This window comes from Oncorhynchus clarkii, chromosome 17 (assembly GCF_045791955.1).
Source record: "Oncorhynchus clarkii lewisi isolate Uvic-CL-2024 chromosome 17, UVic_Ocla_1.0, whole genome shotgun sequence".
In the NCBI taxonomy this organism is placed as follows: domain Eukaryota; kingdom Metazoa; phylum Chordata; class Actinopteri; order Salmoniformes; family Salmonidae; genus Oncorhynchus; species Oncorhynchus clarkii.
Genome location: NC_092163.1, coordinates 27,100,863 through 27,123,532, shown reverse-complemented (window position 1 = coordinate 27,123,532; position 22,670 = coordinate 27,100,863). Strand labels below are relative to the sequence as shown.

Below are 22,670 nucleotides of genomic sequence, written 5' to 3'. Positions count from 1 at the left end.
GATCCACAAGGGGTAGTCTGTGTTTAATTTCATTGTGTATTAAAAACAGTTTGCGATCATTGTGAGGGGTTTTCTCCAATGGTTTGAACTAGGATTTGGACTTCCTGGAAAATGGAGGTGGGCTTAGGGAATGGTCAATTAGGTGGGTGAGTGCACCTGTGAACTTTGACTAATGCGATTTGTGGATTAAAATTAAGTATTTAAAATATGTGGGTGTGTTAGCACGTAAATGAATGAGTAAGTGAGTCTAGAGATTAGAGAGCCGGCCAGAAATCAAAGGGTGAGTGAACACTTGAGAGTTTACTAGACTCACAGGGAGGATTTGCCCGTGCGAGGGTCTATGTAGGTGGTGGTTCTCCGGTTGTGGTCCACAAAGTAGGGGATGCCATCCACTGTGAACCTCATCTCCCAGCCTTCAGGTAGGGGCTTGTCATTCAGCAGCCTACAGGAGGGACAGACACACACACTTATTTACAGGGCATCGACAGTCATGTAAGAGTTTTGAGTAACAGTACAATACTTGTGTTGTTTGTTAAGAAGTTCAACTGACCCTTGTGTCCGTGGGTCCTCCCACTGAGTCATCCGCGTTGTGTGGTGAACAAAATAAACCCTGCCGTTGGTGTCTGTTCGCTTCTCTGCAGTAGACAAAAACAAACAGAAGAACGACAATTTAAAAAAAAAAAGGGCTGCCTTAGGGCTCTATTTTTATATGTACATTTAATATTGCAGATAGATTGTAGCTTCCATTAATGTAAATGTCTGCATCATTTCCAATCCCCCAGAATGCTAGAAAAGGTTGGACACCTACACATTCAAGGGTTCATTTTTTTATTACTATTTTATACATTGTAGAATAAGTGACGACATCACAACTATGAAATAACACATACAGTGGGGCAAAAAAGTATTTAGTCAGCCACCAATTGTGCAAGTTCTCCCACTTAAAAAGATGACAGAGGCCTGTACTTTTCATCATAGCTACACTTCAACTATGACAGACAATACGAGGAAAAAAAATCCAGAAAATCACATTGCAAATAAATTCATAAAAAATTCTACAAATTATTCCATTCTAGGAATTCCATTCTAGGAATGGATCATCCATAAGTGTCATTGGAAATAGGACCTTGTTTACCATAGCACAGCTCAATCTTAAAATAAATACTCTTTGTTGGCCGCAAATGTATTCTCCTTAACTGTACGAACTACCAGCCACTAACAATACATCAGGGGAATTATGAGGTCTTTAAAGTGCTGCCACTGGAGAAAATGAGCACTACCGGTATATTTCGGAACAAGGAAAGAGATTACTTCACAATATTGGATCTCTTCCCCCTAAACTTGCAGATACCCTAAGAGGTGTCAATATACAAATACTATGGGTCTTTCGTTGATACAACTGGACCCTGGCCCATTTGACTCCGCTTTCTTGTATGGAATAATTTTTGTTAGGGGTATTTTGTATTCTATATACACTACAGCCACACACTTTGCAACAGTGAAATTAAGGAAGGCTTGTATAGAAAAAAAATCGTTAGAGGCAATGAAACATTGTAAGAGAGCAGAGACCTCAAAGTGAACGTACAATTGTTAGTGTGTTTTTGTTCGCCCTCATTGTTTTGTTGTTTGTTATGCTATGTTTTATGTTACCTGGTTATGTTTTTTGAAAATCAAATATATGTACAATTTGTTTATGATGTTGACCTGAAACAAGGAAAGTGTTTTTTTTTAAACTTTGGAACATGCTTTCATTGATCAGTGAGTAGTCAAGCCCTCGTCAGACCAACAACGGTTTAATTCATAGAAAGCCTGCCTCTTTACATTAACGGCAGGTGTGCGCCCATAATTCCCGCTGTCAAAATAGAACAAATATTTCTGACACACCCACAAAGCAACAGCAAGTGCACTAAGATTTATGTTTGCATTTGGATTGTTAAAATAGAGCCCTCAAGGCATCTACAAACTAGGTTCGGCTTGTTCCTAGCAGAACTCGGTAAGGTGAAGCGAACGTCTGCCTCGCATACTCCCTCAAGATCTTTGGTCAAAAAACAGGAACAAATCTGCAATATTAAAGTTGTTTGTCCCACTTGAGACTAGGCCTGGGCGGTATACCGTATTTTATGATATACCGGTATTGATGCAGGGACCGGTTTGGGTTTTTATTTGAATGTTTGGTTTGTTAAATGTGATACGCCATGTGTAATGTCAATTTTTATAGTTTACTTCGCTACTTTAGTCATCTCTCTCCCCTCTTTCTCTCCGTGCCACTTTCCACACAGACTTAGCCATGCCCCCTGTCACTCAAGGAGCGCATTTGATGTTCCTCAACCACGAGACACTTGCGTTCAGTCTGCATGGTCAACGCAGCAGCACATGTAACAATGTTGATGACAACCATACTGTTTTCACTTTCCTTCTTAATATAAATACACTAGTGTTCTATAATGACACTATTAGTTTGTGTTTCTTACATCAGCATGTTGTTTGTGCAACAGCATCTTCTAAATCAAAGAGGAATATGCAAAGCAAGAATATGTTAGCTACATGAAGTAGCTAAGAGAATACATGCAATGTAGCCAAAGCTTATAGGCTTCCCTAGGAAACACTTATCAGTGTTTAGTTCCTACCCTGTCACAAAAACTCCTCCCTGGCATTTTAATTTGTTGTCATCTCAAACACTGTATTCAAAGTGCCCACTATTATATTCTAACTATAGAATTAGAATAGTCATTATATTTCCATGATTCCAACAGTTTTGCTCTAATTAGCAAGTCAAATTGCGATTGCAACATTTGGTTAAAAATAAGCCCTAGATTATTTGCCCATACCGTGCAGCCCTACGTGGCAGTGTGGAAATTATCTCGAGCAGTGGTGTAAAGTACTTCAGTAAAAATACTTTCAATTTCTACTCAAGTCATTTGTTTTGGTATCTGTACTTTACAATTTTTATTTTTGACAACTTTTACTTCAATACATTCTTAAAGAAAATAGTGTACTTTTTACTCCATACATTTTCCCTGACACCTAAAAGTACTCGTTACATTTTGAATGCTTAGCAGGAGAGGTAAATGGTCAAATTCACATACTTGTCAAGAGAACATCCCTGGTCATCACTACTGCCTCTGATCTAGAGGACTCACTAAACACAAATGCTTTGTTTGTAAATGTCTGAGTGTTGGAGTGTGCCCCTGGCTATCCTAAAAAAAAAATACAAACAAGAAAATGGTGCCATCTGGTTTGCTTAATATAAGGAATTTGAAATTATTTATACTTTTACTTTTGATACTTAAGTACATTTTATCAATTACATTTACTTTTGATACTTAAGTATATTTAAAAGTAAATACTTTTAGACTATTATTCAAGCAGTATTTTACTGGGTGACTCACTTTTACTTGAGTAATTTTCTATTAACGTAGCTTTACTTTTACTCAAGTATGACAATTGGGTACTTTTTCCACCACTGCAATTGAGTGCAGGAAACGCAGAAATGATAAAAGTGCTGAAATTTGTTTTGGTTGAAGTTGAATTGAACAGTATAAAACAAATCAGAATGGACAAAGACTCATTGATATCACTTAGAATGTATGTGTTACCACCCTAGGATCACTCACTACTCATAAAGCAAATGTAGTACTTTTATTATTCAAAAACAAAAAATATTGTCATACCGTCCATTTTTTCTTTAAAAATACCGTGATATAATATTTTGGCCATATCACCCAGCCCTATTTGAGACACTGTATCAATAACATACCCAGTAAAACTTCCTAAAAATAGCCAGAAACAATTAAGATAAATGAAGAAATTTATCAATTGAAGTTTTTGCTGAGGCGGTCTTCATTCTCACAATATTAGATCTAACTAAGATGTTTGGGTAAATATTTCTCAAGCTAAAAAAAATAAGGAAAAAAAATAGTCTCCTCTCGTTGAATGACAGCAAACATTTAATTGAAGAATCCTTACTGTTGACCACTCACAGACAAAGGGGCGTAGACATTGACTACCGAACTTCGGCTTACCTCAAGAAAAAAATGTGCACTCGAACAGCCGGAAAAAAAACTGCCGAACACCAACACTAACAAATACTTTACAATATTTCTGCAAACTGTGTCAACTGGTAAGCATAGAGTAAGGTTTAGAATCCATCATCGTACCACATATAGATTTCCATTGCAGTTGTATGCTTAGAAAGTTAATTGAATCCTAATCTGTCAAAATAAACCCAACTGGAGACACGTCAATTTTGGGGGTAAAGCGAAAGTGTGAGCAGTTGCTAACTAACTGGAAGTAATTGAAGCTAGTTAGCTAACTAACCTGGCTAACGGTGGGGCAAAAACAATTTATAGTTAGTTAGCTATAACACTGCCCTGTGCTAGCAAACATGATGCTGCCTCCAAAACTGGCAAGGCATTTCTAGGCAATGTTTACCTTTTGATGTTTTGTCTGCACTTTCCAAGCATAGTGACATAAGTTACAGTTGAAACGCATTGTTGTGGAATGAGCCACTTACCCCAGCCGTGTGGCAGCGGCCCAAGTGGGTCAAACTCTTTGTTTGCTGCAGCTATTTGCTGATCCTGGAGCTATAATGGAGAAACAAGGAGGTGAAAGAGTTTACAGTACATGTGTTGAATAATGCTTCTTTACAATAGTAGAACCTGTGTGGGGGTTGACAACGCACACCCTGCCGTATATGTAAGTATAAGAGGACTCGATTTTCCCTTCCAGTATTGGCGAAAGGAATGTCCTTAGTTAACAGACACCCGCCGAAACTAACACGTTAAAAAGTGAATACTGGATCAATATTTCTAACATAAGAACGTGGGGAATTGTCAGATGATCTACAGAAAACAAATGTCATATAGGCTGTTATTTTGTGATGTCATAAAAATGATGAGGATATACTGTAACTTGAAAAGTATATGCACTATATGCACAAAGTTTTCATTCAATACGTTGGGCATATGAACAATTATGAAAGTGATTTTGTTAAGAGAGGGCTGACTAGCCTAAAAATCCATGCTGTAGCTTTGTTCAAGACAACATGACAAGTCTTGGAGCCATGGGCAACTAAGGAGGACATTGTGACCTCTTGTGGACAATCAGAGCCTTACAAGCACGCCGAATGAATATCCATCGAACTACCTTTTCAGGGTGGCCCGGTTCTGAGAGCTACACGGCGGCATCCCACAAAAATACATTCATGAATTCGTACTCCAAGCGGGCAGCGGGTCATGTGCAAAGTATATGATTACTGTGAGAGTAGGTTCTAAATGTACCAAAGTATTATGTGTCTGTCCCTCTCTCCATCTCTGTTGTAACAAGCTGTCGTATTATGTCAGTCCGCTAGGGACCTGTTTGCTTCGTATTAAGTTTCAAGTCAATAATCTATACCGTGTATGTGTTTATCCTTTATTATTTAGTTAGATAGTAAATAAATAATTAAACACATTTGTGTAGTGCTGAATCATAAGTAAGGCTGGGGTTTTTGCAGATGCAAGGAGGATACAACGTTCAGAATGATGATATGATGATTAATAAGTTGACTGTTATCAATGTAATAGATTTACCTTTTAGAGTTTAATTCAGGAGACGGTAACTCTTTAAACAACTTTTTCCATGGTGCCCAAAATTGTTAATTGTTTTACATGATGAATTTAAAACCGGGTAACAATTAAACATAGTTAGTTAGAGACAACAGTCCTGAGATTAATCAAGGTCATGTCACGACAGTGACCCAATCCCAAATCCACCCCTAGACCATATACACTTGTTGAGATCTGAGATGATTTGACAGGTGTAAGCAATTTGGTAATAGTTTCAACTTGCCACTTTGATAAGCTAAGAGGTTCTAAGGCCAAGTTTCACCATATTGCTTCCACCTTACAAATAATCTCAGATCTCCACAATTTAGGATTGTGCCAGTGCAGGGAAGTGAACAAGTGCACACTTTAGAAGGAAGAATAGAGTATTACAAGGTAGCCTGTGTCGTACCCCAAAAATGAACCTCTGGTTGAACTGCTGCATGGCCCCCTGCAGCTGGCTGCGCTGGTGCTGCCACTCCTCATAGTTGCGCACAGACTCCTGCGTGGGGCGCTGCCATGTGGTGGTCCGGGTGATGTGGTCCACGAAGTACACCCTGCCCATGGGGTCCACACGCCGCTCCCAGCTACATGGTACAGGGGGGGAGAGGCGAGTGAATTTTGTATGCCGGCAAAATAATGAAGGCCCTATTTGAATAGTTCAGAAATAAGGATCCATTTCCAGTCCACCTTTCTTGAAGTAATCACAGATCTGAAACGGTTGGATTGGTGTAAGTAATAGGGTGGTAACCTTGCTTACATCTATCCATTAACTTATACACCAAGTATAGAAAACATTAAGAACACCTTCCTAATATTGAGTTGCACCGCCACTTTTGGCATCAGATCAGCCTCAATTTGTTGGTGAATGGACTCTACAAAGTGTTGAAAGCATTCCACAGGGATGCTGGCCCACATTGACCCCGGTTCCCACAGTTGTGTCAAGTTGGCTGGATGTCTTTTGGGAGGTGGCCCATTCTTGACACACAGGAAACTGTTGAGCATGAAAACCCAGCAGTGTTGCAGTTCTTGACACCTACTATCACCTGGCACCTACTATAATACCCCGTTAAAAGGCAATTAAATATTTTATCTTGCCCATTCACCCTCTGAATGGCACACATACGACACGTCTCAATTGTCTCTAGGCTTCTTTAACCTATCGTCTCCCCTTCATCCACACTGATTGAAGGGGATTTAACAAGTCACATCAATAATGGATCATATATTTCACCTGGATTCACCTACCCAGTCTATATTGTGGAAAGAGCAGGTGTTCATAATGTTTGGTACACTCAGCGCACAGTGCCTTCGGAAAGTATTCAGACGCCATGACTTTTTCCACTTTTTGTTACTTTACAGCCTTATTCTAAAATGCACATAAATAAAAATCTTCAGCAATCTACACACAATACCCCATAATGAAAAATGTAAACAGGTTTTTAATTATTTGAAAAATTAAAAAAGAAAAACTGAAATAGTTTATTTACATAAGTACTCAGACCCTTTGCTATGAGACTCAAAATTGAGCTCAGGTGCATCCTGTTTCCATTGATCATCCTTGAGATGTTTCTACAACTTGGAGTCCCCCTGTGGTAAACTCAATTGATTGGACACGATCTGGCAAATAAACACTTGTCTATCTAAGGTCCCACAGTTGACAGTGCATGTCAGAGCAAAAACTAAGCCATGAGGTTGAAGGAAGAGATCCGAGAAAGGATTGTGTCGAGGCACAGATCTGGGGAAGGGTACCAAAAATTGTCTGCAGCACTGAAGGTCCCCAAGAGCACAGTGGCCTCCATCATTCTTAAATGGAAGACGTTTGGAACCACCAAGACTCTTCCTAGAGCTGGCCACCCAGCCAAACTGAGCAATCGGGGGAGAAGGGCCTTGGTCAGGGATGTGACCGAGAACCTGATGGTCATTCTGACTGAGCTCTAGAGTTCCTCTGTGGAGATGGAAAACCCTTCCAGGAGGACAACCATCTCTGCAGCACTCCACCAATGAGGTCTTTATGGTAGTGGCCAGACGGAAGCCACTCCTCAGTGAAAGGCACATGACAGCCCGATTGGAGTTTGCCAGAAGGCACCTAAAGACACTCAGACCATGAGAAACAAGTTTCTCTGGTCTGATGAAACAAAGATTTAACTATTTGGCCTGAATGCAGTGTCATGTTTGGAGGAAACCTGGCACCATCCCTACGGTGAAGCATGGTGACGGCAGCATCATGTTGAGGGAAAGATGAACGGAGCAAAGTACAGAGAGAACCTTGATGAAAACCTGCTCCAGAGCGCTCAGGACCTCAGACTGGGGCGAAGGTTCACCTTCCAACAGGACAACAACCCTAAGCACACAGCCAAGACAACACAGGAGTGGTTTCGGGACAAGACTCTGAGATGCATACAAAGCTCTCCCCCGCCCTCCATTTGGCAAATCTGACTATAATTATATCCTCCTCATTCCTGCTTACAAGCAAAAACTAAGGCAGGAAGTACCGGTGACTCGCTCAATACGGAAGTGGTCAGACGACAGAAATGCTACGCTACAGGACTGTTATGCTAGCACAGACTGGAATATGTTCCGGGTTTCATCCAATGGCATTGAGGAGTATACCACCTCAGTCACCGACTTCATCAATAAGTGCATCGACGATGTCCTCCCCACAGTGACCGTACGTAGATATTAGAGGTCGAACGATCAGGATTTTTCAACGCTGAAACCGATACCGCTTATTGGAGGACCAAAAAAAGCCAATACCGATTACTTGGACGATTTTATATATATTTGTAATAATGACAATTACAACAATACTGAATGAACACTATTATTTTAAATTAATATAAAACAAATAAAATCAATTTAGTCTCAAATAAATAATGAAACATGTTCAATTTGGTTTAAATAATGCAAAAACACAGTGTTGGAGAAGTAAACATGCAATATGTAAACGTGCAATACCTCCCCCTCAATGTGAGCAAGACAAAGGAGCTGATCGTGGACTACAGGAAAAACAGGCCACCTTTAACATCAACAGGGCTGGAGTGGAGCGGGTCAAGAGTTTCAAGTTCCTTGGTGTCCACTTCAACGAACTATCATGACCCAAACACACCAAGACAGTCATGAAGAGGGCTCAACAAAAGCTTTTCCCCCTCATGAGACTTCTACAGCTGCACCATCGAGCGCATCATGACTGGTTGCATCACCGTCTGGTCTGGCAACTGCTCTGCATCTGACCGCAAGGCGCTACAGAGGGTAGTGCATACAGCCCAGTACATCACTGGGGCCAAGCATCCTGCCATCCAGGATCTATATAATAGGCGGTGTCAGAGGAAAGCCCATAAAATTGTCAGACACCAGTCACCCAAGTCATAGACTGTTTTCTCTGCTACCGCACGGCAAGTAGTACCGGAGCACCAAGTCAAGGTTCAAAAGGCTCCTTAATAGCTTCTACAGTGGTTCCTCCTTTTAAAGTTGTGTCATACTGCAGCACACCCTGCGTGCGGGCTGCCATTTTCTACATTAATGCAAGTTAGTGCTAGTTTGAACACCAGAGGGCAACTTTGAGAAGCATTTGATAGTCTCCCATATTGGCATAACTAGAAAATGTAAAACCTTTTTTTGTAATAACATAGTAGATGGGATTAGAATTGAAGAAATTTGGCTTAATTAAGTTGATTAATATTATTGTGTTTCTATTCCGAAAAACTCTGGGTTTCCATGACGATGGAATGGAAAATATTGCGTGGTGGTTGGGAGTATGTTACAGCATAAGAGGATTGGAGAATACTAAATTAATATCTAAGGGGCATAACATTTCCACAGCCTAATTGTAAGTGTAACAAATACTAATTTCACCTATGGTAGGCCTAAAGTATATCTAATATCTAATCAATGACGTGACTCTCACCCAATAATAACATTTAGAGGATTGGAGGACTCTAAATTAATATCTAAGGGTCATTTTCTGTTAGGACCTGTGAAAATATCTAAGGGGCTACCATATAATTCAAAGTAAATTATTAAATCGCTTTGTTTAAAAAGTAACGATATTTGGAGATCTCGTTTTCATTTAAGCTAGAGTGAGTGAGAAAAAAAGCCATTCTTGAACATGGGGTGAGACATTCTCACTCATTTCTAAATCAATCCAGTTCGTTATTTATAATTATTTATTTCTGGAGAAACCTAACTTGATTATTAAGCAGACATCACTTGCTTATATTCAGTCAACACATACAGTTGAAGACAGAAGTTTACATACACCTTAGCCAAATACATTTAAACTCAGTTTCACAATTCCAGACATTTAATCCAAGCAATAATTCCCTGTCTTAGGTCAGTTAGGATCACCACTATATTTTAAGAATGTGAAATGTCAGAATAATAGTTGAGAAAATGATATATTTCAGCTTGCATTTCTTTCATCACATTCCCAGTGGGTCAGAAGTATACATAGACTCAATTAGTATTTGGTAGCATTGCCTTTAAATTGCTTAACTTGGGTTAAATGTTTCGGGTAGCCTTCCACAAGCTTCCCACAATAAATTGGGTGAATTTTGGCCCATTCCTCCTGACAGATCTGGTGTAACTGAGTCAGGTGTGTATGCCTCCTTGCTTGCACACACTTTTTCAGTTATGCCCACACATTTTCTATAGGATTGAGGTCAGGGCTTTGTGATAGCCACTCCAATACCTTGACTTCTTTGTCCTTAAGCCATTTTGCCACAACTTTGGAAGTATGCTTGGGGTCATTGTCCATTTCGTAGACCCATTTGCGACCAAGCTTTAACTTCCTGACGGATGTCTTGAGATGTTGCTTCAATATATCCACTTAATTTTCCCTCCTGCAGCAAAGCACCCCACAACATGATGTTGCCACCCCCATGCTTCACGGTTGGGATGGTGTTCTTCGGCTTGAAAGCATCCCTCTTTTGCCTCCAAACATAACAAAAGGTCATTATGGCCAAACAGCTCTATATTTGTTTCATCAGACCAGAACACTTTTCTCCAAAAAGTACAATCTTTGTCCACATGTGCAGTTGCAAACCGTAGTCTGGCTTTTTTATGGGGTTTTGGAGCAGTGGCTTCTTCCTTGCTAAGCAGCCTTTCAGGTTATGCCGATGTAGGACTCGTTTTACTGTGGCTATAGATACTTTTGTACCGGTTTCCTCCACCCTGTTTCCTCCAGCATCTTCAGAGCCTTCCTGAGCGGTATGACGGCTGCGTGGTCCCATTATACTTGTGTAGTATTGTTTGTACAGGGTACCTTCAGGCGTTTGGAAATTGCTCCCAAGGATGAACCAGACTTGTGGAGGTCTACAATTTATTTCCTGAGGTCTTGGCTGATTCCTTTTGATTTTCCCATGATGGTAAGCAAAGAGGCACTGAGTTTGAAGGTAGGCCTTGAAATACATCCACAGGTACACCTCCAACTGACTCAAATTATGTCAATTAGCCTAAACCATGACATCAAAAAGCTGTTTAAAGGCACAGTCAACTTAGTGTATGTAAACTTCTGACCCACTGGAATTGTGATGCAGTGAATTATGAGTGAAATAATCTGCCTGTAAACAATTGTTGGAAAAATGGTGTCATGCACAAAGTAGATGTCCTGACCGACTTGCCAAAACTATAGTTTGTTAACAAGAAATGTGTGGAGTGATTGAAAAACGAGTTAATGACTCCAACCTAAGTGTATGTAAACTTCCGACTTCAACTGTACATCTTAAGAATATCATGGAATATAATTTAACATTTGCGTTTCTCCATGCTTGCCTCAGAGCAGCGCGAAACGATGCTGAAATAGATGTCCACAGTGGGAAGGCGATATATAACGATATTTTGCTAATAGCAATAATGGCGCAGTACAACGTGACCATGTGTTTGAAAGAGTATTTTCCAGTAAGCAACAATTTGTTTGCCTTCATTAGACAACTGTTCCAATATTTCTGCAATTCAGTGATATTTATTCCCATAGTAATTTGTTATGGATCCATAACTAAATCAACATCTGCATTTTGAAAGAGTGTTTTTATCATTATTTTATTAACGAAAGCATGAAGACGCTGATGAAGAAATGTAGTACTGTACCATATATGCTTTTACGTTTGGATAATAAAGCATTTAGAAGATATAAGCCACCTGCATTTGTTTATTAGGCTACTGTGCAGTCTGACAAGTAAATATAACCTACAACACATACTGTAGTAAACATGGAAAGTGCCTAATTCCTTAAATAAGGGAGAGCAGGCCCTGTCCAGACTTTCTCGGGGACCTGAGGTACCTTCAATAATGGCTGTACTAGAGAATGCGGGTACGTGGGAGACCGGGGTTCTATTCCCCGACAGGGAGGAAGGAGTAGGCTGTCCTTGTAAATAAGAACTCGCCGCCAATAATTACATACAGATGATTGCAGGATTCTAAATTAAAAACCAAAACCCACCTTATGGGTCTCAAACCTGCAATTGTAGCAACTCATTTTGCATTGTGAGAGCCCCCATCTACTCAGGATATCCCATCAACAAAGTATCAAAATACAGAGAGGTGTTGGTAAAGGTATATCGTTCTGCTAATGGCCCTATTATAATACTGTACATGGTGTCCAGGTCAGGATAACCAAACAATTTCTTTATTAAAAGACTAATCAGAAAGAACATTGTTACTTATTTATTTTGATCCAAAGCCATGAATGAGTGAGTCACTCAGCTTTATGTAGGTGCTGCTATATGACTGTGTCATCAACTTGATAATATATAACGATATTTTAAGTTATTTCATTTTCAAATAAACGAAAGAGAGCGATTGTAACCTCAATAAACATTGGCATTTTGAAAGAGTATTTTTATCATTATTTTATTAATGAAAGCATAAAGATGCTATTATTAGTTACATTGTTTTAGTTTGAACGTGCAGACTGGCAATAAGAACAGAACAGCGGAAACATTTCCCTAGTCAGCGCCATTATTAGTGCAATGTCCCTTAAATATTTTGGAGATTATTTTATTTTCAAATAACGTAAAATGACTGAGAAAAAGGACATTCTTGAACATGGGGTGAGACATTGTTACTAATTTGTAAACAAAGCCCGTTTGTTATTTAGAATTATTTATTTCTGTTTTTAGAGAGAGAAAAAACAAAAACATACAGTCATCTCATGGGTCTCCCATTCGAGGCCGGCACCAGCATCAACACTATGCAGTGTCTTAGACCGTTGCGCCACTCAGGCACTGTACAACGTGACCGGTCAGGATAGGCCTACAGGACTACAGTAAGAAAAAAAAAATCCTAACAAAATAAAATAATAAAACCTTAGTGTAACAGTTTCTACTTAGGTTTATGTTGCCCATTCAGTTAGAGACACAGTAGGAGCCAATTGCATAATCAGTGCTCTAACTCCCCCTTGTGCTGGTCTGGAGCAATGAAGTGGTGACGCAGGGTACCGTATTAACCCACAAATTAGCGTAAGCCCGCAACTTTTAAAGGAGGAACCCCCAAGCCATAAGACGGTGAACAATTAAATCAAATGGCCATCCGGACTGTTTACATTGAAACCCCCCCCATTTGCTTTGGACAATGCTGCTACTTGCTGTTTATTATCTATGCATAGTCACTTCACCCCTACCTACATGTACAAATTACCTCAACTAACCTGTACCCACGCACACTGACTAGGTACCGGTACCTGCTGTATATACCCTCGTTATTGTTATTTTATTGTGTTACTTTATATTATATTTTACTTGGTAAATATTTCCTTCTTCTTGAACTGCACTGTTGGTTAAGGGCTTGTAAGTAAGGATTTAACAGTAAGGTCTTGTTGTATTCAGCACGTGATGCATATGGGTAAGATCGCCTAGTCAGCTACATTTTCAGATATTACATGATTCAAATTTTTACAAAGTTGTTTTGATTTCAAGTTAAAGTGTACTGTTAGCTAGCTAGCTAACTGGTACGCTAGCGAACGTTACATGTACGATCTTATTATTCGTATCTCAAGAGCCATTTGCTTGGCTAGTTATAGCCTAATGTTAGCTAGCTAACATTGCACTTGGTTGGTTAGCTACCTGCACATTCATGCACATTCATAGTAACGTTATGAGTTGTGAATATGGTTCATTGTTTCACTAGCTAGCTACATGTCTTAACAAAATACTCCACTATGCAAGTTTCCATTTTAATAAAATGTCACTGCGACAACTGTTAGTTAGCCAGTAAGCTTGGGTGCTTGACTGCTGTTAGGACAGAAAGCTCAGATCAACCCTTAAAGAGATTGGTGGAACTAAAGCTTAAGAGGGTGTGAACGATGCTGAATGGGTGTAGACATAGGATAGCTCTCCAGTCGGTACCAAGACATTCAAAGGCAGTCGGTCAAAACTTACCTCAAAGAAACAAGTAGGGAAGGTATTTCTAAAGTATTACAACCGGGCTGATATTCCTCTAAAGAGGAATTTAGCATTACAACTGAGCTAGAACTGGTACTATGCAACATTCCTAGTGCCACATCATGTCAAACTAGTAGTTGTGTCCTCTTTGTGCAGGTGCTCTACTGAAACTAATTTAACTAAAAGTATTAATCATTGTACTTACTTTTTTTAATACAGCGTAACATACACATTAGTTACTGTAATCCAAAATACATTGGTTACTTTTCAAAGAGTAGGCTCAGTTATACACTACTGTCTTATGGAAGCCAAACATACAGTATATTACAAATGAAATAAGGATTTGATGAATAAAGTATTTGTTTCTTAAGCGTTAGTTACCCAGAGGGGAGAGAGTCTGGTCGGTCCCATGTCGTCCTCTTCTCAATGTGATCCACGAAATACATGCGGCCATTCTGGTCCACCCTCTGCTCCCAGCTTCATACAAAAAACACACAGAACAGTCAGCAACTACATTTGACGGGCAACAGGCTTGCACAAATGTAATCGTAATACCTAAAGGAATGTTAAGTTCCTCATAACCTATATCTATCCTACCATGCCTTTCTAAGGTCTTCGAAAGCCAAGTCAACAAACAGATTACAGACCATTTCGAATCTCACCATACCTTCTCTGCTATGCAATCTGGTTTCAGAGCTGGTCATGGGTGCACCTCAGCCACGCTCAAGGTCCTAAATGATATCTTAACCGACATCGATAAGAAACATTACTGTGCAGCCGTATTCATTGATCTGGCCAAGGCTTTCGACTCTGTCAATCACCACATCCTCATCGGCAGACTCAACAGCCTTGGTTTCTCAAATGATTGCCTCGCCTGGTTCACCAACTACTTCTCTGATAGAGTTCAGTGTGTCAAATCGGAGGGTCTGCTGTCCGGACCTCTGGCAGTCTCTATGGGGGTGCCACAGGGTTCAATTCTTGGACCGACTCTCTTCTCTGTATACATCAATGAGGTCGCTCTTGCTGCTGGTGAGTCTCTGATCCACCTCTATGCAGACGACACCATTCTGTATACTTCTGGCCCTTCTTTGGATACTGCGTTAACAACCCTCCAGGCAAGCTTCAATGTCATACAACTCTCCTTCCGTGGCCTCCAATTGCTCTTAAATACAAGTAAAACTAAATGCATGCTCTTCAACCGATCGCTACCTGTACCTACCCGCCTGTCCAACATTACTACTCTGGACGGCTCCGACTTAGAATACGTGGACAACTACAAATACTTAGGTGTCTGGTTAGACTGTAAACTCCCCTTCCAGACCCATATCAAACATCTCCAATCCAAAGTTAAATCTAGAATTGGCTTCCTATTTCGCAACAAATCATCCTTCACTCATGCTGCCAAACATACCCTTGTAAAACTGACCATCCTACCAATCCTCGACTTTGGCGATGTCATTTACAAAATAGCCTCCAATACCCTACTCAACAAATTGGATGCAGTCTATCACAGTGCAATCCGTTTTGTCACCAAAGCCCCATATACTACCCACCATTGCGACCTGTACGCTCTCGTTGGCTGGCCCTCGCTTCATACTCGTCGCCAAACCCACTGGCTCCATGTCATCTACAAGACCCTGCTAGGTAAAGTCCCCCCTTATCTCAGCTCGCTGGTCACCATTGCATCTCCCACCTGTAGCACACGCTCCAGCAGGTATATCTCTCTAGTCACCCCCAAAACCAATTCTTTCTTTGGCCGCCTCTCCTTCCAGTTCTCTGCTGCCAATGACTGGAACGAACTACAAAAATCTCTGAAACTGGAAACACTTATCTCCCTCACTAGCTTTAAGCACCAACTGTCAGAGCAGCTCACAGATTACTGTACCTGTACATAGCCCACCTATAATTTAGCCCAAACAACTACCTCTTTCCCTACTGTATTTTATTTATTTATTTTGCTCTTTTGCACCCCCATTATTTTTATTTCTACTTTGCACATTCTCCCATTGCAAATCTACCATTCCAGGGTTTTACTTGCTATATTGTATCTACTTTGCCACCATGGCCTTTTTGCCTTTACCTCCCTTATCTCACCTCATTTGCTCACATCGTATATAGACTTGTTTATACTGTATTATTGACTGTATGTTTGTTTTACTCCATGTGTAACTCTGTGTCGTTGTATGTGTCAAACTGCTTTGCTTTATCTTGGCCAGGTCGCAATTGTAAATGAGAACTTGTTCTCAACTTGCCTACCTGGTTAAATAAAGGTGAAATAAATAAAAAAATAAAAATAAAAAGCATAGCAAAAATGTGGTTTCACATTCATTGAAATTTCAAAGAATATTATTACTAGCAACTGACGTATATTTTACTACTTATACTTATTACATGTAACTACCCATGTTATGCATTAAACAATAGGGATACCTGCGCTAATGTAACATACTAACGCTGACTACAGTAAATCTATTATTTTTTCTACTGACTGTCAAATGAGTGAGAAATCTCTCAAGTCCCATCTACTGGCGGTTGAGAGGTTATTTGAAATATCAAAATGAAGTGTCAACCGTTATTCATAACCAACGTTAAACATGACGTTAAACATTTATTTAACCTTTATTTAACTAGGCAAGCCTGAACTAAGAACTAATTTTTATTTAAAATGACGGCCTACCCCAGCCAAACCCGGACGACGCTGGGCCAATTGTGTGCCGCCCTATGGGACTCCCAATCGCATCCGGATGTGATAAAGCCCGAATCTCTTACATGATGCAGGTACACAGCGTAAGGATATATTGCACAAAACATACAATAGGCTATATAGGAAATACAGTCAACTCCTGACATATGCAATAGCTTGGTTGGTGAATATGTGCATTAAAACGAAGTAATGACTCTACAGACACGAACCCACGCGCACATTTTCTATAGACGGAGCTGGTCAGGGCTTTTTTTGTTTTGTTCTTTTTGTACTTTCTCATTATAACATCTGGTTAGGCATCTATGAGTCCCCTTACCCTGGAGGCAGTGGGCCGTTAGGGATGACTCGGGGGGGCCCACCGGTTGGGGGTGCACCGGCCGGTGCCCCGATGGCTGGGGGGGCGCTGGCTGCCTGTGTGGGTGCTGCTCCGTTCTCCTGAGGGGGGTTTGAGGAGGCCCCGCTGGCCGAGGCCAGGGACGAGCCGTATGAAGCCGGGGGCTCACTCACCTCGCTATGGGTAGAGCTGCTGGAGGAGGCTGGACGGAGGAGAGAATGTTAGCTGTGGTCGCTAGTAGGAGATGCCGATGAGAATCTAGTAAATAAGGCTAAAAGGTTACTAGAATGCATATCTGTGTTGAATACCATATCTGGCCAGCACTTATTTCTTTCAATTTCACAAAATGGCATGAATAGCGAATGGCATGAAACCATGACAGTTTCATTACATGAGAACGCAATAAATGGACATGGCATTAGCATGTCAACACATGAAAGGAATATCTTTCAATAGTTCTGTCAGAGAATTCTATGTTTATCTATTGTATTACTATGGTTTTACTTTTTCTATAGTATTTCTATAGTATGGCTATGGTATTGCTGTGGTATTTCTACCATATATATCTAGGGTAATACTATGGTATTTCTAAAGTATTTTTTTGTGTGGTGCCCACCTGGGGATGCGGCTGGTCTGCGGGGGGTGGGTGGGGGAGGCCGTGCAGGTCTGGGGGGACGTGTGGACTTGGAGCCCCCTGGGGATGGGGCAGGAGAACCCATGCTGTTGACCGTGTGGCCGTTGGGGACGATGACCCAGTCCTCTGTGGAGTCACTGGAGGGGGAAGTGTCCCTGCTGGATCTGGGTGGTATGTTATCACTAAAAATAAAAAAATAGAAACAAAAGTAACATAGCCAATGGCTCCTAGTCCTTTTTCAACATATACTTTTTCTTTGATGTTTTGGCTGTAATGTAAGCCAGGTGGTGCCTATTATTTTTTGCTTCCCTTAGTGCCGTTTTTTTTGTGATCAACCTTTTTATTTACTAATACTACTACTACTACTTTTAATTTTACAATATACACATACCGGAGGATCACATCACTGACATCAACAATTATAAAACTAAAAAAATACTTTTATGAAAGCAATATAAATATTTGCATACTGTCAAGTGTTAACGTCATGTAAAATAAAATTGTCCTCCCCCCCTCTCCCTTACCAAGAATGTAAATGAAGTAGGATCAAGAATTGTTAAGATATGTTCTTTGTTAAAGATAATTGCAATCAGCAAGCAGTTATCAGGACTTCCCAGACTATATCGATATAGTATTGAAAAAAATTCAACTGATATAGATATAGTGGGGCAAAAAAGTATTTAGTCAGCCACCAATTGTGCAAGTTCTCCCACTTAAAAAGATGAGGCCTGTAATTTTCATCATAGGTACACTTCAACTATGACAGACAAAATGAGAAAACAAAATCCAGAAAATCACATTGTAGGATTTTTTATGAATTTATTTGCAAATTATGGTGGAAAATAAGTATTTGGTCACCTACAAACAGAGGAGCCTCTTCTTTAAGAGGCTCCTCTGTCCTCCACTCGTTACCTGTATTAATGGCACCTGTTTGAACTTGTTATCAGTATAAAAGACACCTGTCCACAACCTCAAACAGTCACACTCCAAACTCCACTATGGCCAAGACCAAAGAGCTGTCAAAGGACACCAGAAACAAAGTTGTAGACCTGCACCAGGCTGGGAAGACTGAATCTGCAATAGGTAAGCAGCTTGGTTTGAAGAAATCAACTGTGGGAGCAATTATTAGGAAATGGAAGACATACAAGACCACTGATAATCTCCCTCGATCTGGGGCTCCACGCAAGATCTCACCCCGTGGGGTCAAAATGATCACAAGAACGGTGAGCAAAAATCCCAGAACCACACGGGGCGACCTAGTGAATGACCTGCAGAGAGCTGGGACCAAAGTAACAAAGCCTACCATCAGTAACACACTACGCCGCAAGGGACTCAAATCCTGCAGTGCCAGATGTGTCCCCCTGCTTAAGCCAGTACATGTCCAGGCCCGTCTGAAGTTTGCGTTTGGAGCATTTGGATGATCCAGAAGAAGATTGGGAGAATGTCATATGGTCAGATGAAACCAAAATAGAACTTTTTGGTAAAAACTCAACTCGTCGTGTTTGGAGGACAAAGAATGCTGAGTTGCATCCAAAGAACACCATACCTACTGTGAAGCATGGGGGTGGAAACATCATGCTTTGGGGCTGTGTATCGTGAGATTTTGAGTGAAAACCTCCTTCCATCAGCAAGGGCATTGAAGATGAAACGTGGCTGGGTCTTTCAGCATGACAATGATCCCAAACACACCGCCCGGGCAATGAAGGAGTGGCTTCGTAAGAAGCATTTCAAGGTCCTGGAGTGGCCTAGCCAGTCTCCAGATCTCAACCCCATAGAAAATCTTTGGAGGGAGTTGAAAGTCCGTGTTTCCCAGCAACAGCCCCAAAACATCACTGCTCTAGAGGAGATCTGCATGGAGGAATGGGCCAAAATACCAGCAACAGTGTGTGAAAACCTTGTGAAGACTTACAGAAAACATTTGACCTCTGTCATTGCCAACAAAGGGTATATAACAAAGTATTGAGATAAACTTTTGTTATTGACCAAATACTTATTTTCCACCATAATTTGCAAATAAATTCATTAAAAATCATACAATGTGATTTTCTGGATTTTTTTTTCTCTCATTTTGTCTGTCATAGTTGAAGTGTACCTATGATGAAAATTACAGGCCTCTCATCTTTTTAAGTGGGAGAACTTGCTCAATTGGTGGCTGACTAAATACTTTTTTGCCCCACTGTAGATTTTCCATATCGGTGCCCATATCTAGTATTCACATTGGGAAGATATGCAACTTTGACTGAGTAATATTACAAAACAGTATTTTGCTGACTCAATACCTTAAGGACATTTCCAAAAATTGTCAAAAGTAGGTTTGTTCACTTGAACAAACAAAGACATAAAATAATTGTTAGAAAATATTTTAGAAGTATAAAAACACAATACCTGTTGACACTATCTCTGTTCTGTCTCACCTCCCCGTTTGGAACAGCAACTGTTGAAATGTTATTAAAAATCAAAACAAAGAATACAATTCTGAGGGGAGAAATTGAATAATACAATTCTGAGGGGAGAATTGATCCCATTCTATCCAGGGAAACATATTAAAGGGATAGTTCACCCAAATGACATACTGGTTTCCTTTCCCTATAAGCTGTCCATTGACAAAGTATGACAGCAATCCATGCTTTGATCAGGCCGCTGTTTCAAATGCTAACTTGTGGCACAAATCCAATGCAAGTCAATACCGGTCTAAAGTTTTAGAACACCTACTCATTGAAGGGTTTTTCTTTATTTTTTACTATTTTCTACATTGTAGAATAATAGTGAACACATCAAAACTATGGAATAACACATATGGAATCATGTAGTAACCAACAAAAAAAAAGTTAAATCAAAATATGTTATATTTGACATTCTTCAAATACCACCCTTTGCCATGATGACAGCTTTGCACACTCTTGGCATTTGGGTTACTACATGATTTTGGGTTACTACATGATTCTATATGTGTTATTTCAAAGTTGACGTCTTCACTATTATTCAAAAATGTAGAAAATAGTAAAAATAAAGAAAAACCCTTGAATGAGTAGGTGTTCTAAAACTTCTGACCGGTAGTGTATATTAGCATTTATGCATGATACACCAATACGTAATTTTGTTATTCAGGTGAACAATCCCTTTTAAAATCACATGACCCTCACCGTGGTCCCTCTCTGCAGAGGTGAATGTCTCTGGGTCCACCTGCATGCCGTCCAGACAGACTGACAGGTCCCCCACCACGTCAGTGTGGTCTCGGTCTGAACACAGCTGCAGGGTGTGCACCACCTCAGAGACTGACACACAGGAGAGGAGAGTTGAGAGATATGGCATGCACGCCACACATACATGCGCACACACACAGGCATGTAAGCACGTGTACGCAAATGCTAGTTTGTAAACAAACTAAAGACAGTATAAGCATGGATGTGGTGGATTAGCTTGAGTTCTAGCCTAGATCTATTCCCATCTAATGTGAGAAATATGACTTGTGTTCCTGAAAAAGCTATGGCTGGGATAACAAGTATGAATAGCATTTATGTACCATATTATCATTTTTATTCATTAGCTTTGATAGGTGGTGTGTCTGGTTCCTTTGACCTCTGACTGTAGAGCAATAATTTATGAATCGGGTGTGAGGCTCACATGCCGACCATGACCGAAAGGGCTCACTGTATTGGCAGAGTAAGCCCATTCACCTGCTTGAGTGAAAGTCAAGAGTGGGCTGGAGTGAGGGTTGCGTTGCAAATAATACCATACATGTATGAAATAGTGGATTAGAGAAGAAAATCTCATTCTTCCATAACGTGTGTGCACAGTCAGACAGATATAGGCCTATATGAAGGCCTTGACAAGACAAAAAGTGTTAGTATATAAAGGACTATATGTAAATATATATTGCAAAGACCTTGTACAGTGCCTTCGGACCCCTGGACTTTTTCACATTGTTTATCCATTAGAAGAAGGCTGTAACGTAACAAACAAAAAATCCTGGGCAATCTACACACACTACCCCATAATGACAAAGCGAAACGTTTTTTTATATATAATGTTATTCAAAATTTAGCTCAGGTGCATCCTGTTTCCACCTGTGGTAAATTCAATTGATTGGGCATGATTTGGAAAGGCACACGCCTGTCTATATAAAGTCCCACAGTTGCCAGTGCATGTAAGAGCAAAAACCAAGCCATGAGGTCGAAGGAATTGTCAATAGAGCTCCGAAACAGGATTGTGTCGAGGGACAGATATGGGGAAGGGTAACAAAAAATGTCTGCAGCATTGAAGGTCCCCAAGAACATAGTGGCCATTGTTCTTACATGGAAGAAGTTTGGAACCGCCAAGATTCTTACAAGAGCTGGCCGCACGGCAATCTGAGAAATCGGGGGAGAAGGGCCTTGGTCAGGGAGGTGACCAAGAACCTGATGGTCACTCTGACAGAGCTCTAGAGTTCCTCTGTGGAGATGGGAGAACCTTCCCGAATGACACCCATGTCTGCAGCACTCCACCAAATGGTAGTGACCAGACGGAAGCCACTCCTCAGTAAAAGGCACGACAGCCCGCTTGAAGTTTGTCAAAAGGTGAAGGTTTACCTTTCAACTGGACAACGACCCACAGCCAAGACAAGACAGGAGTGGCTTAGCGACAAATCTCTGAATGCCTTTGAGTGGCCCAGCCAGTGCCCGGACTTGAACCCGATCAAACATCTCTGGAGAGACCTGAAAATAGCTGTGCAGCAACGCTACCCGTCCAACCTGACAGAGCTTGAGAAGATCTGCAGAGAGGAATGGGAGAAACTCCCCACATACAGGTGTGCCAAGCTTGTAGCGTCATACCCAAGACTCAAGGCTGTAAACGCTGCTTCAACAAAGTACTGAGTAAAAGGTCTGAATACTTAAGTAAATGTGATAAAGTAGATTTTTTATACATTTTCTAAAATGTCTAAAAAACTATTTTTGCTTTGTCATTATGGGGTATTGTGTGTAGACTGATGAGGGGGAAAAACGATTTAACATTTCAGAATAAGGCTGTAATGTAACAAAATGTGGAAAAAATCAAGGGG

The 22,670-nt window shown here is 40.5% G+C and overlaps 1 protein-coding gene across 3 annotated transcripts in view; it reads right to left on the bottom strand.

The window, feature by feature from the left end:
* Window positions 1-22,670, bottom strand: part of LOC139370657 (E3 ubiquitin-protein ligase Itchy-like) — a 58,964-nt gene that overhangs the window by 20,042 nt on the left and 16,252 nt on the right. For all 3 annotated transcript variants that reach the window (XR_011627161.1, XR_011627160.1, XM_071110263.1), the window contains 9 exons: window positions 20,776-20,907; window positions 20,018-20,066; window positions 17,615-17,814; window positions 16,981-17,200; window positions 14,342-14,437; window positions 5,995-6,169; window positions 4,514-4,583; window positions 551-635; window positions 314-442 (listed from right to left, as the gene is read on the bottom strand). Coding sequence is in view for 1 of the 3 variants with exons in the window: in XM_071110263.1 (XP_070966364.1) it covers window positions 314-442; window positions 551-635; window positions 4,514-4,583; window positions 5,995-6,169; window positions 14,342-14,437; window positions 16,981-17,200; window positions 17,615-17,814; window positions 20,018-20,066; window positions 20,776-20,907 (1,156 nt within the window). In the remaining 2 variants the exon portion in view is untranslated. The remainder of the gene's footprint in view (window positions 1-313; window positions 443-550; window positions 636-4,513; window positions 4,584-5,994; window positions 6,170-14,341; window positions 14,438-16,980; window positions 17,201-17,614; window positions 17,815-20,017; window positions 20,067-20,775; window positions 20,908-22,670) is intronic.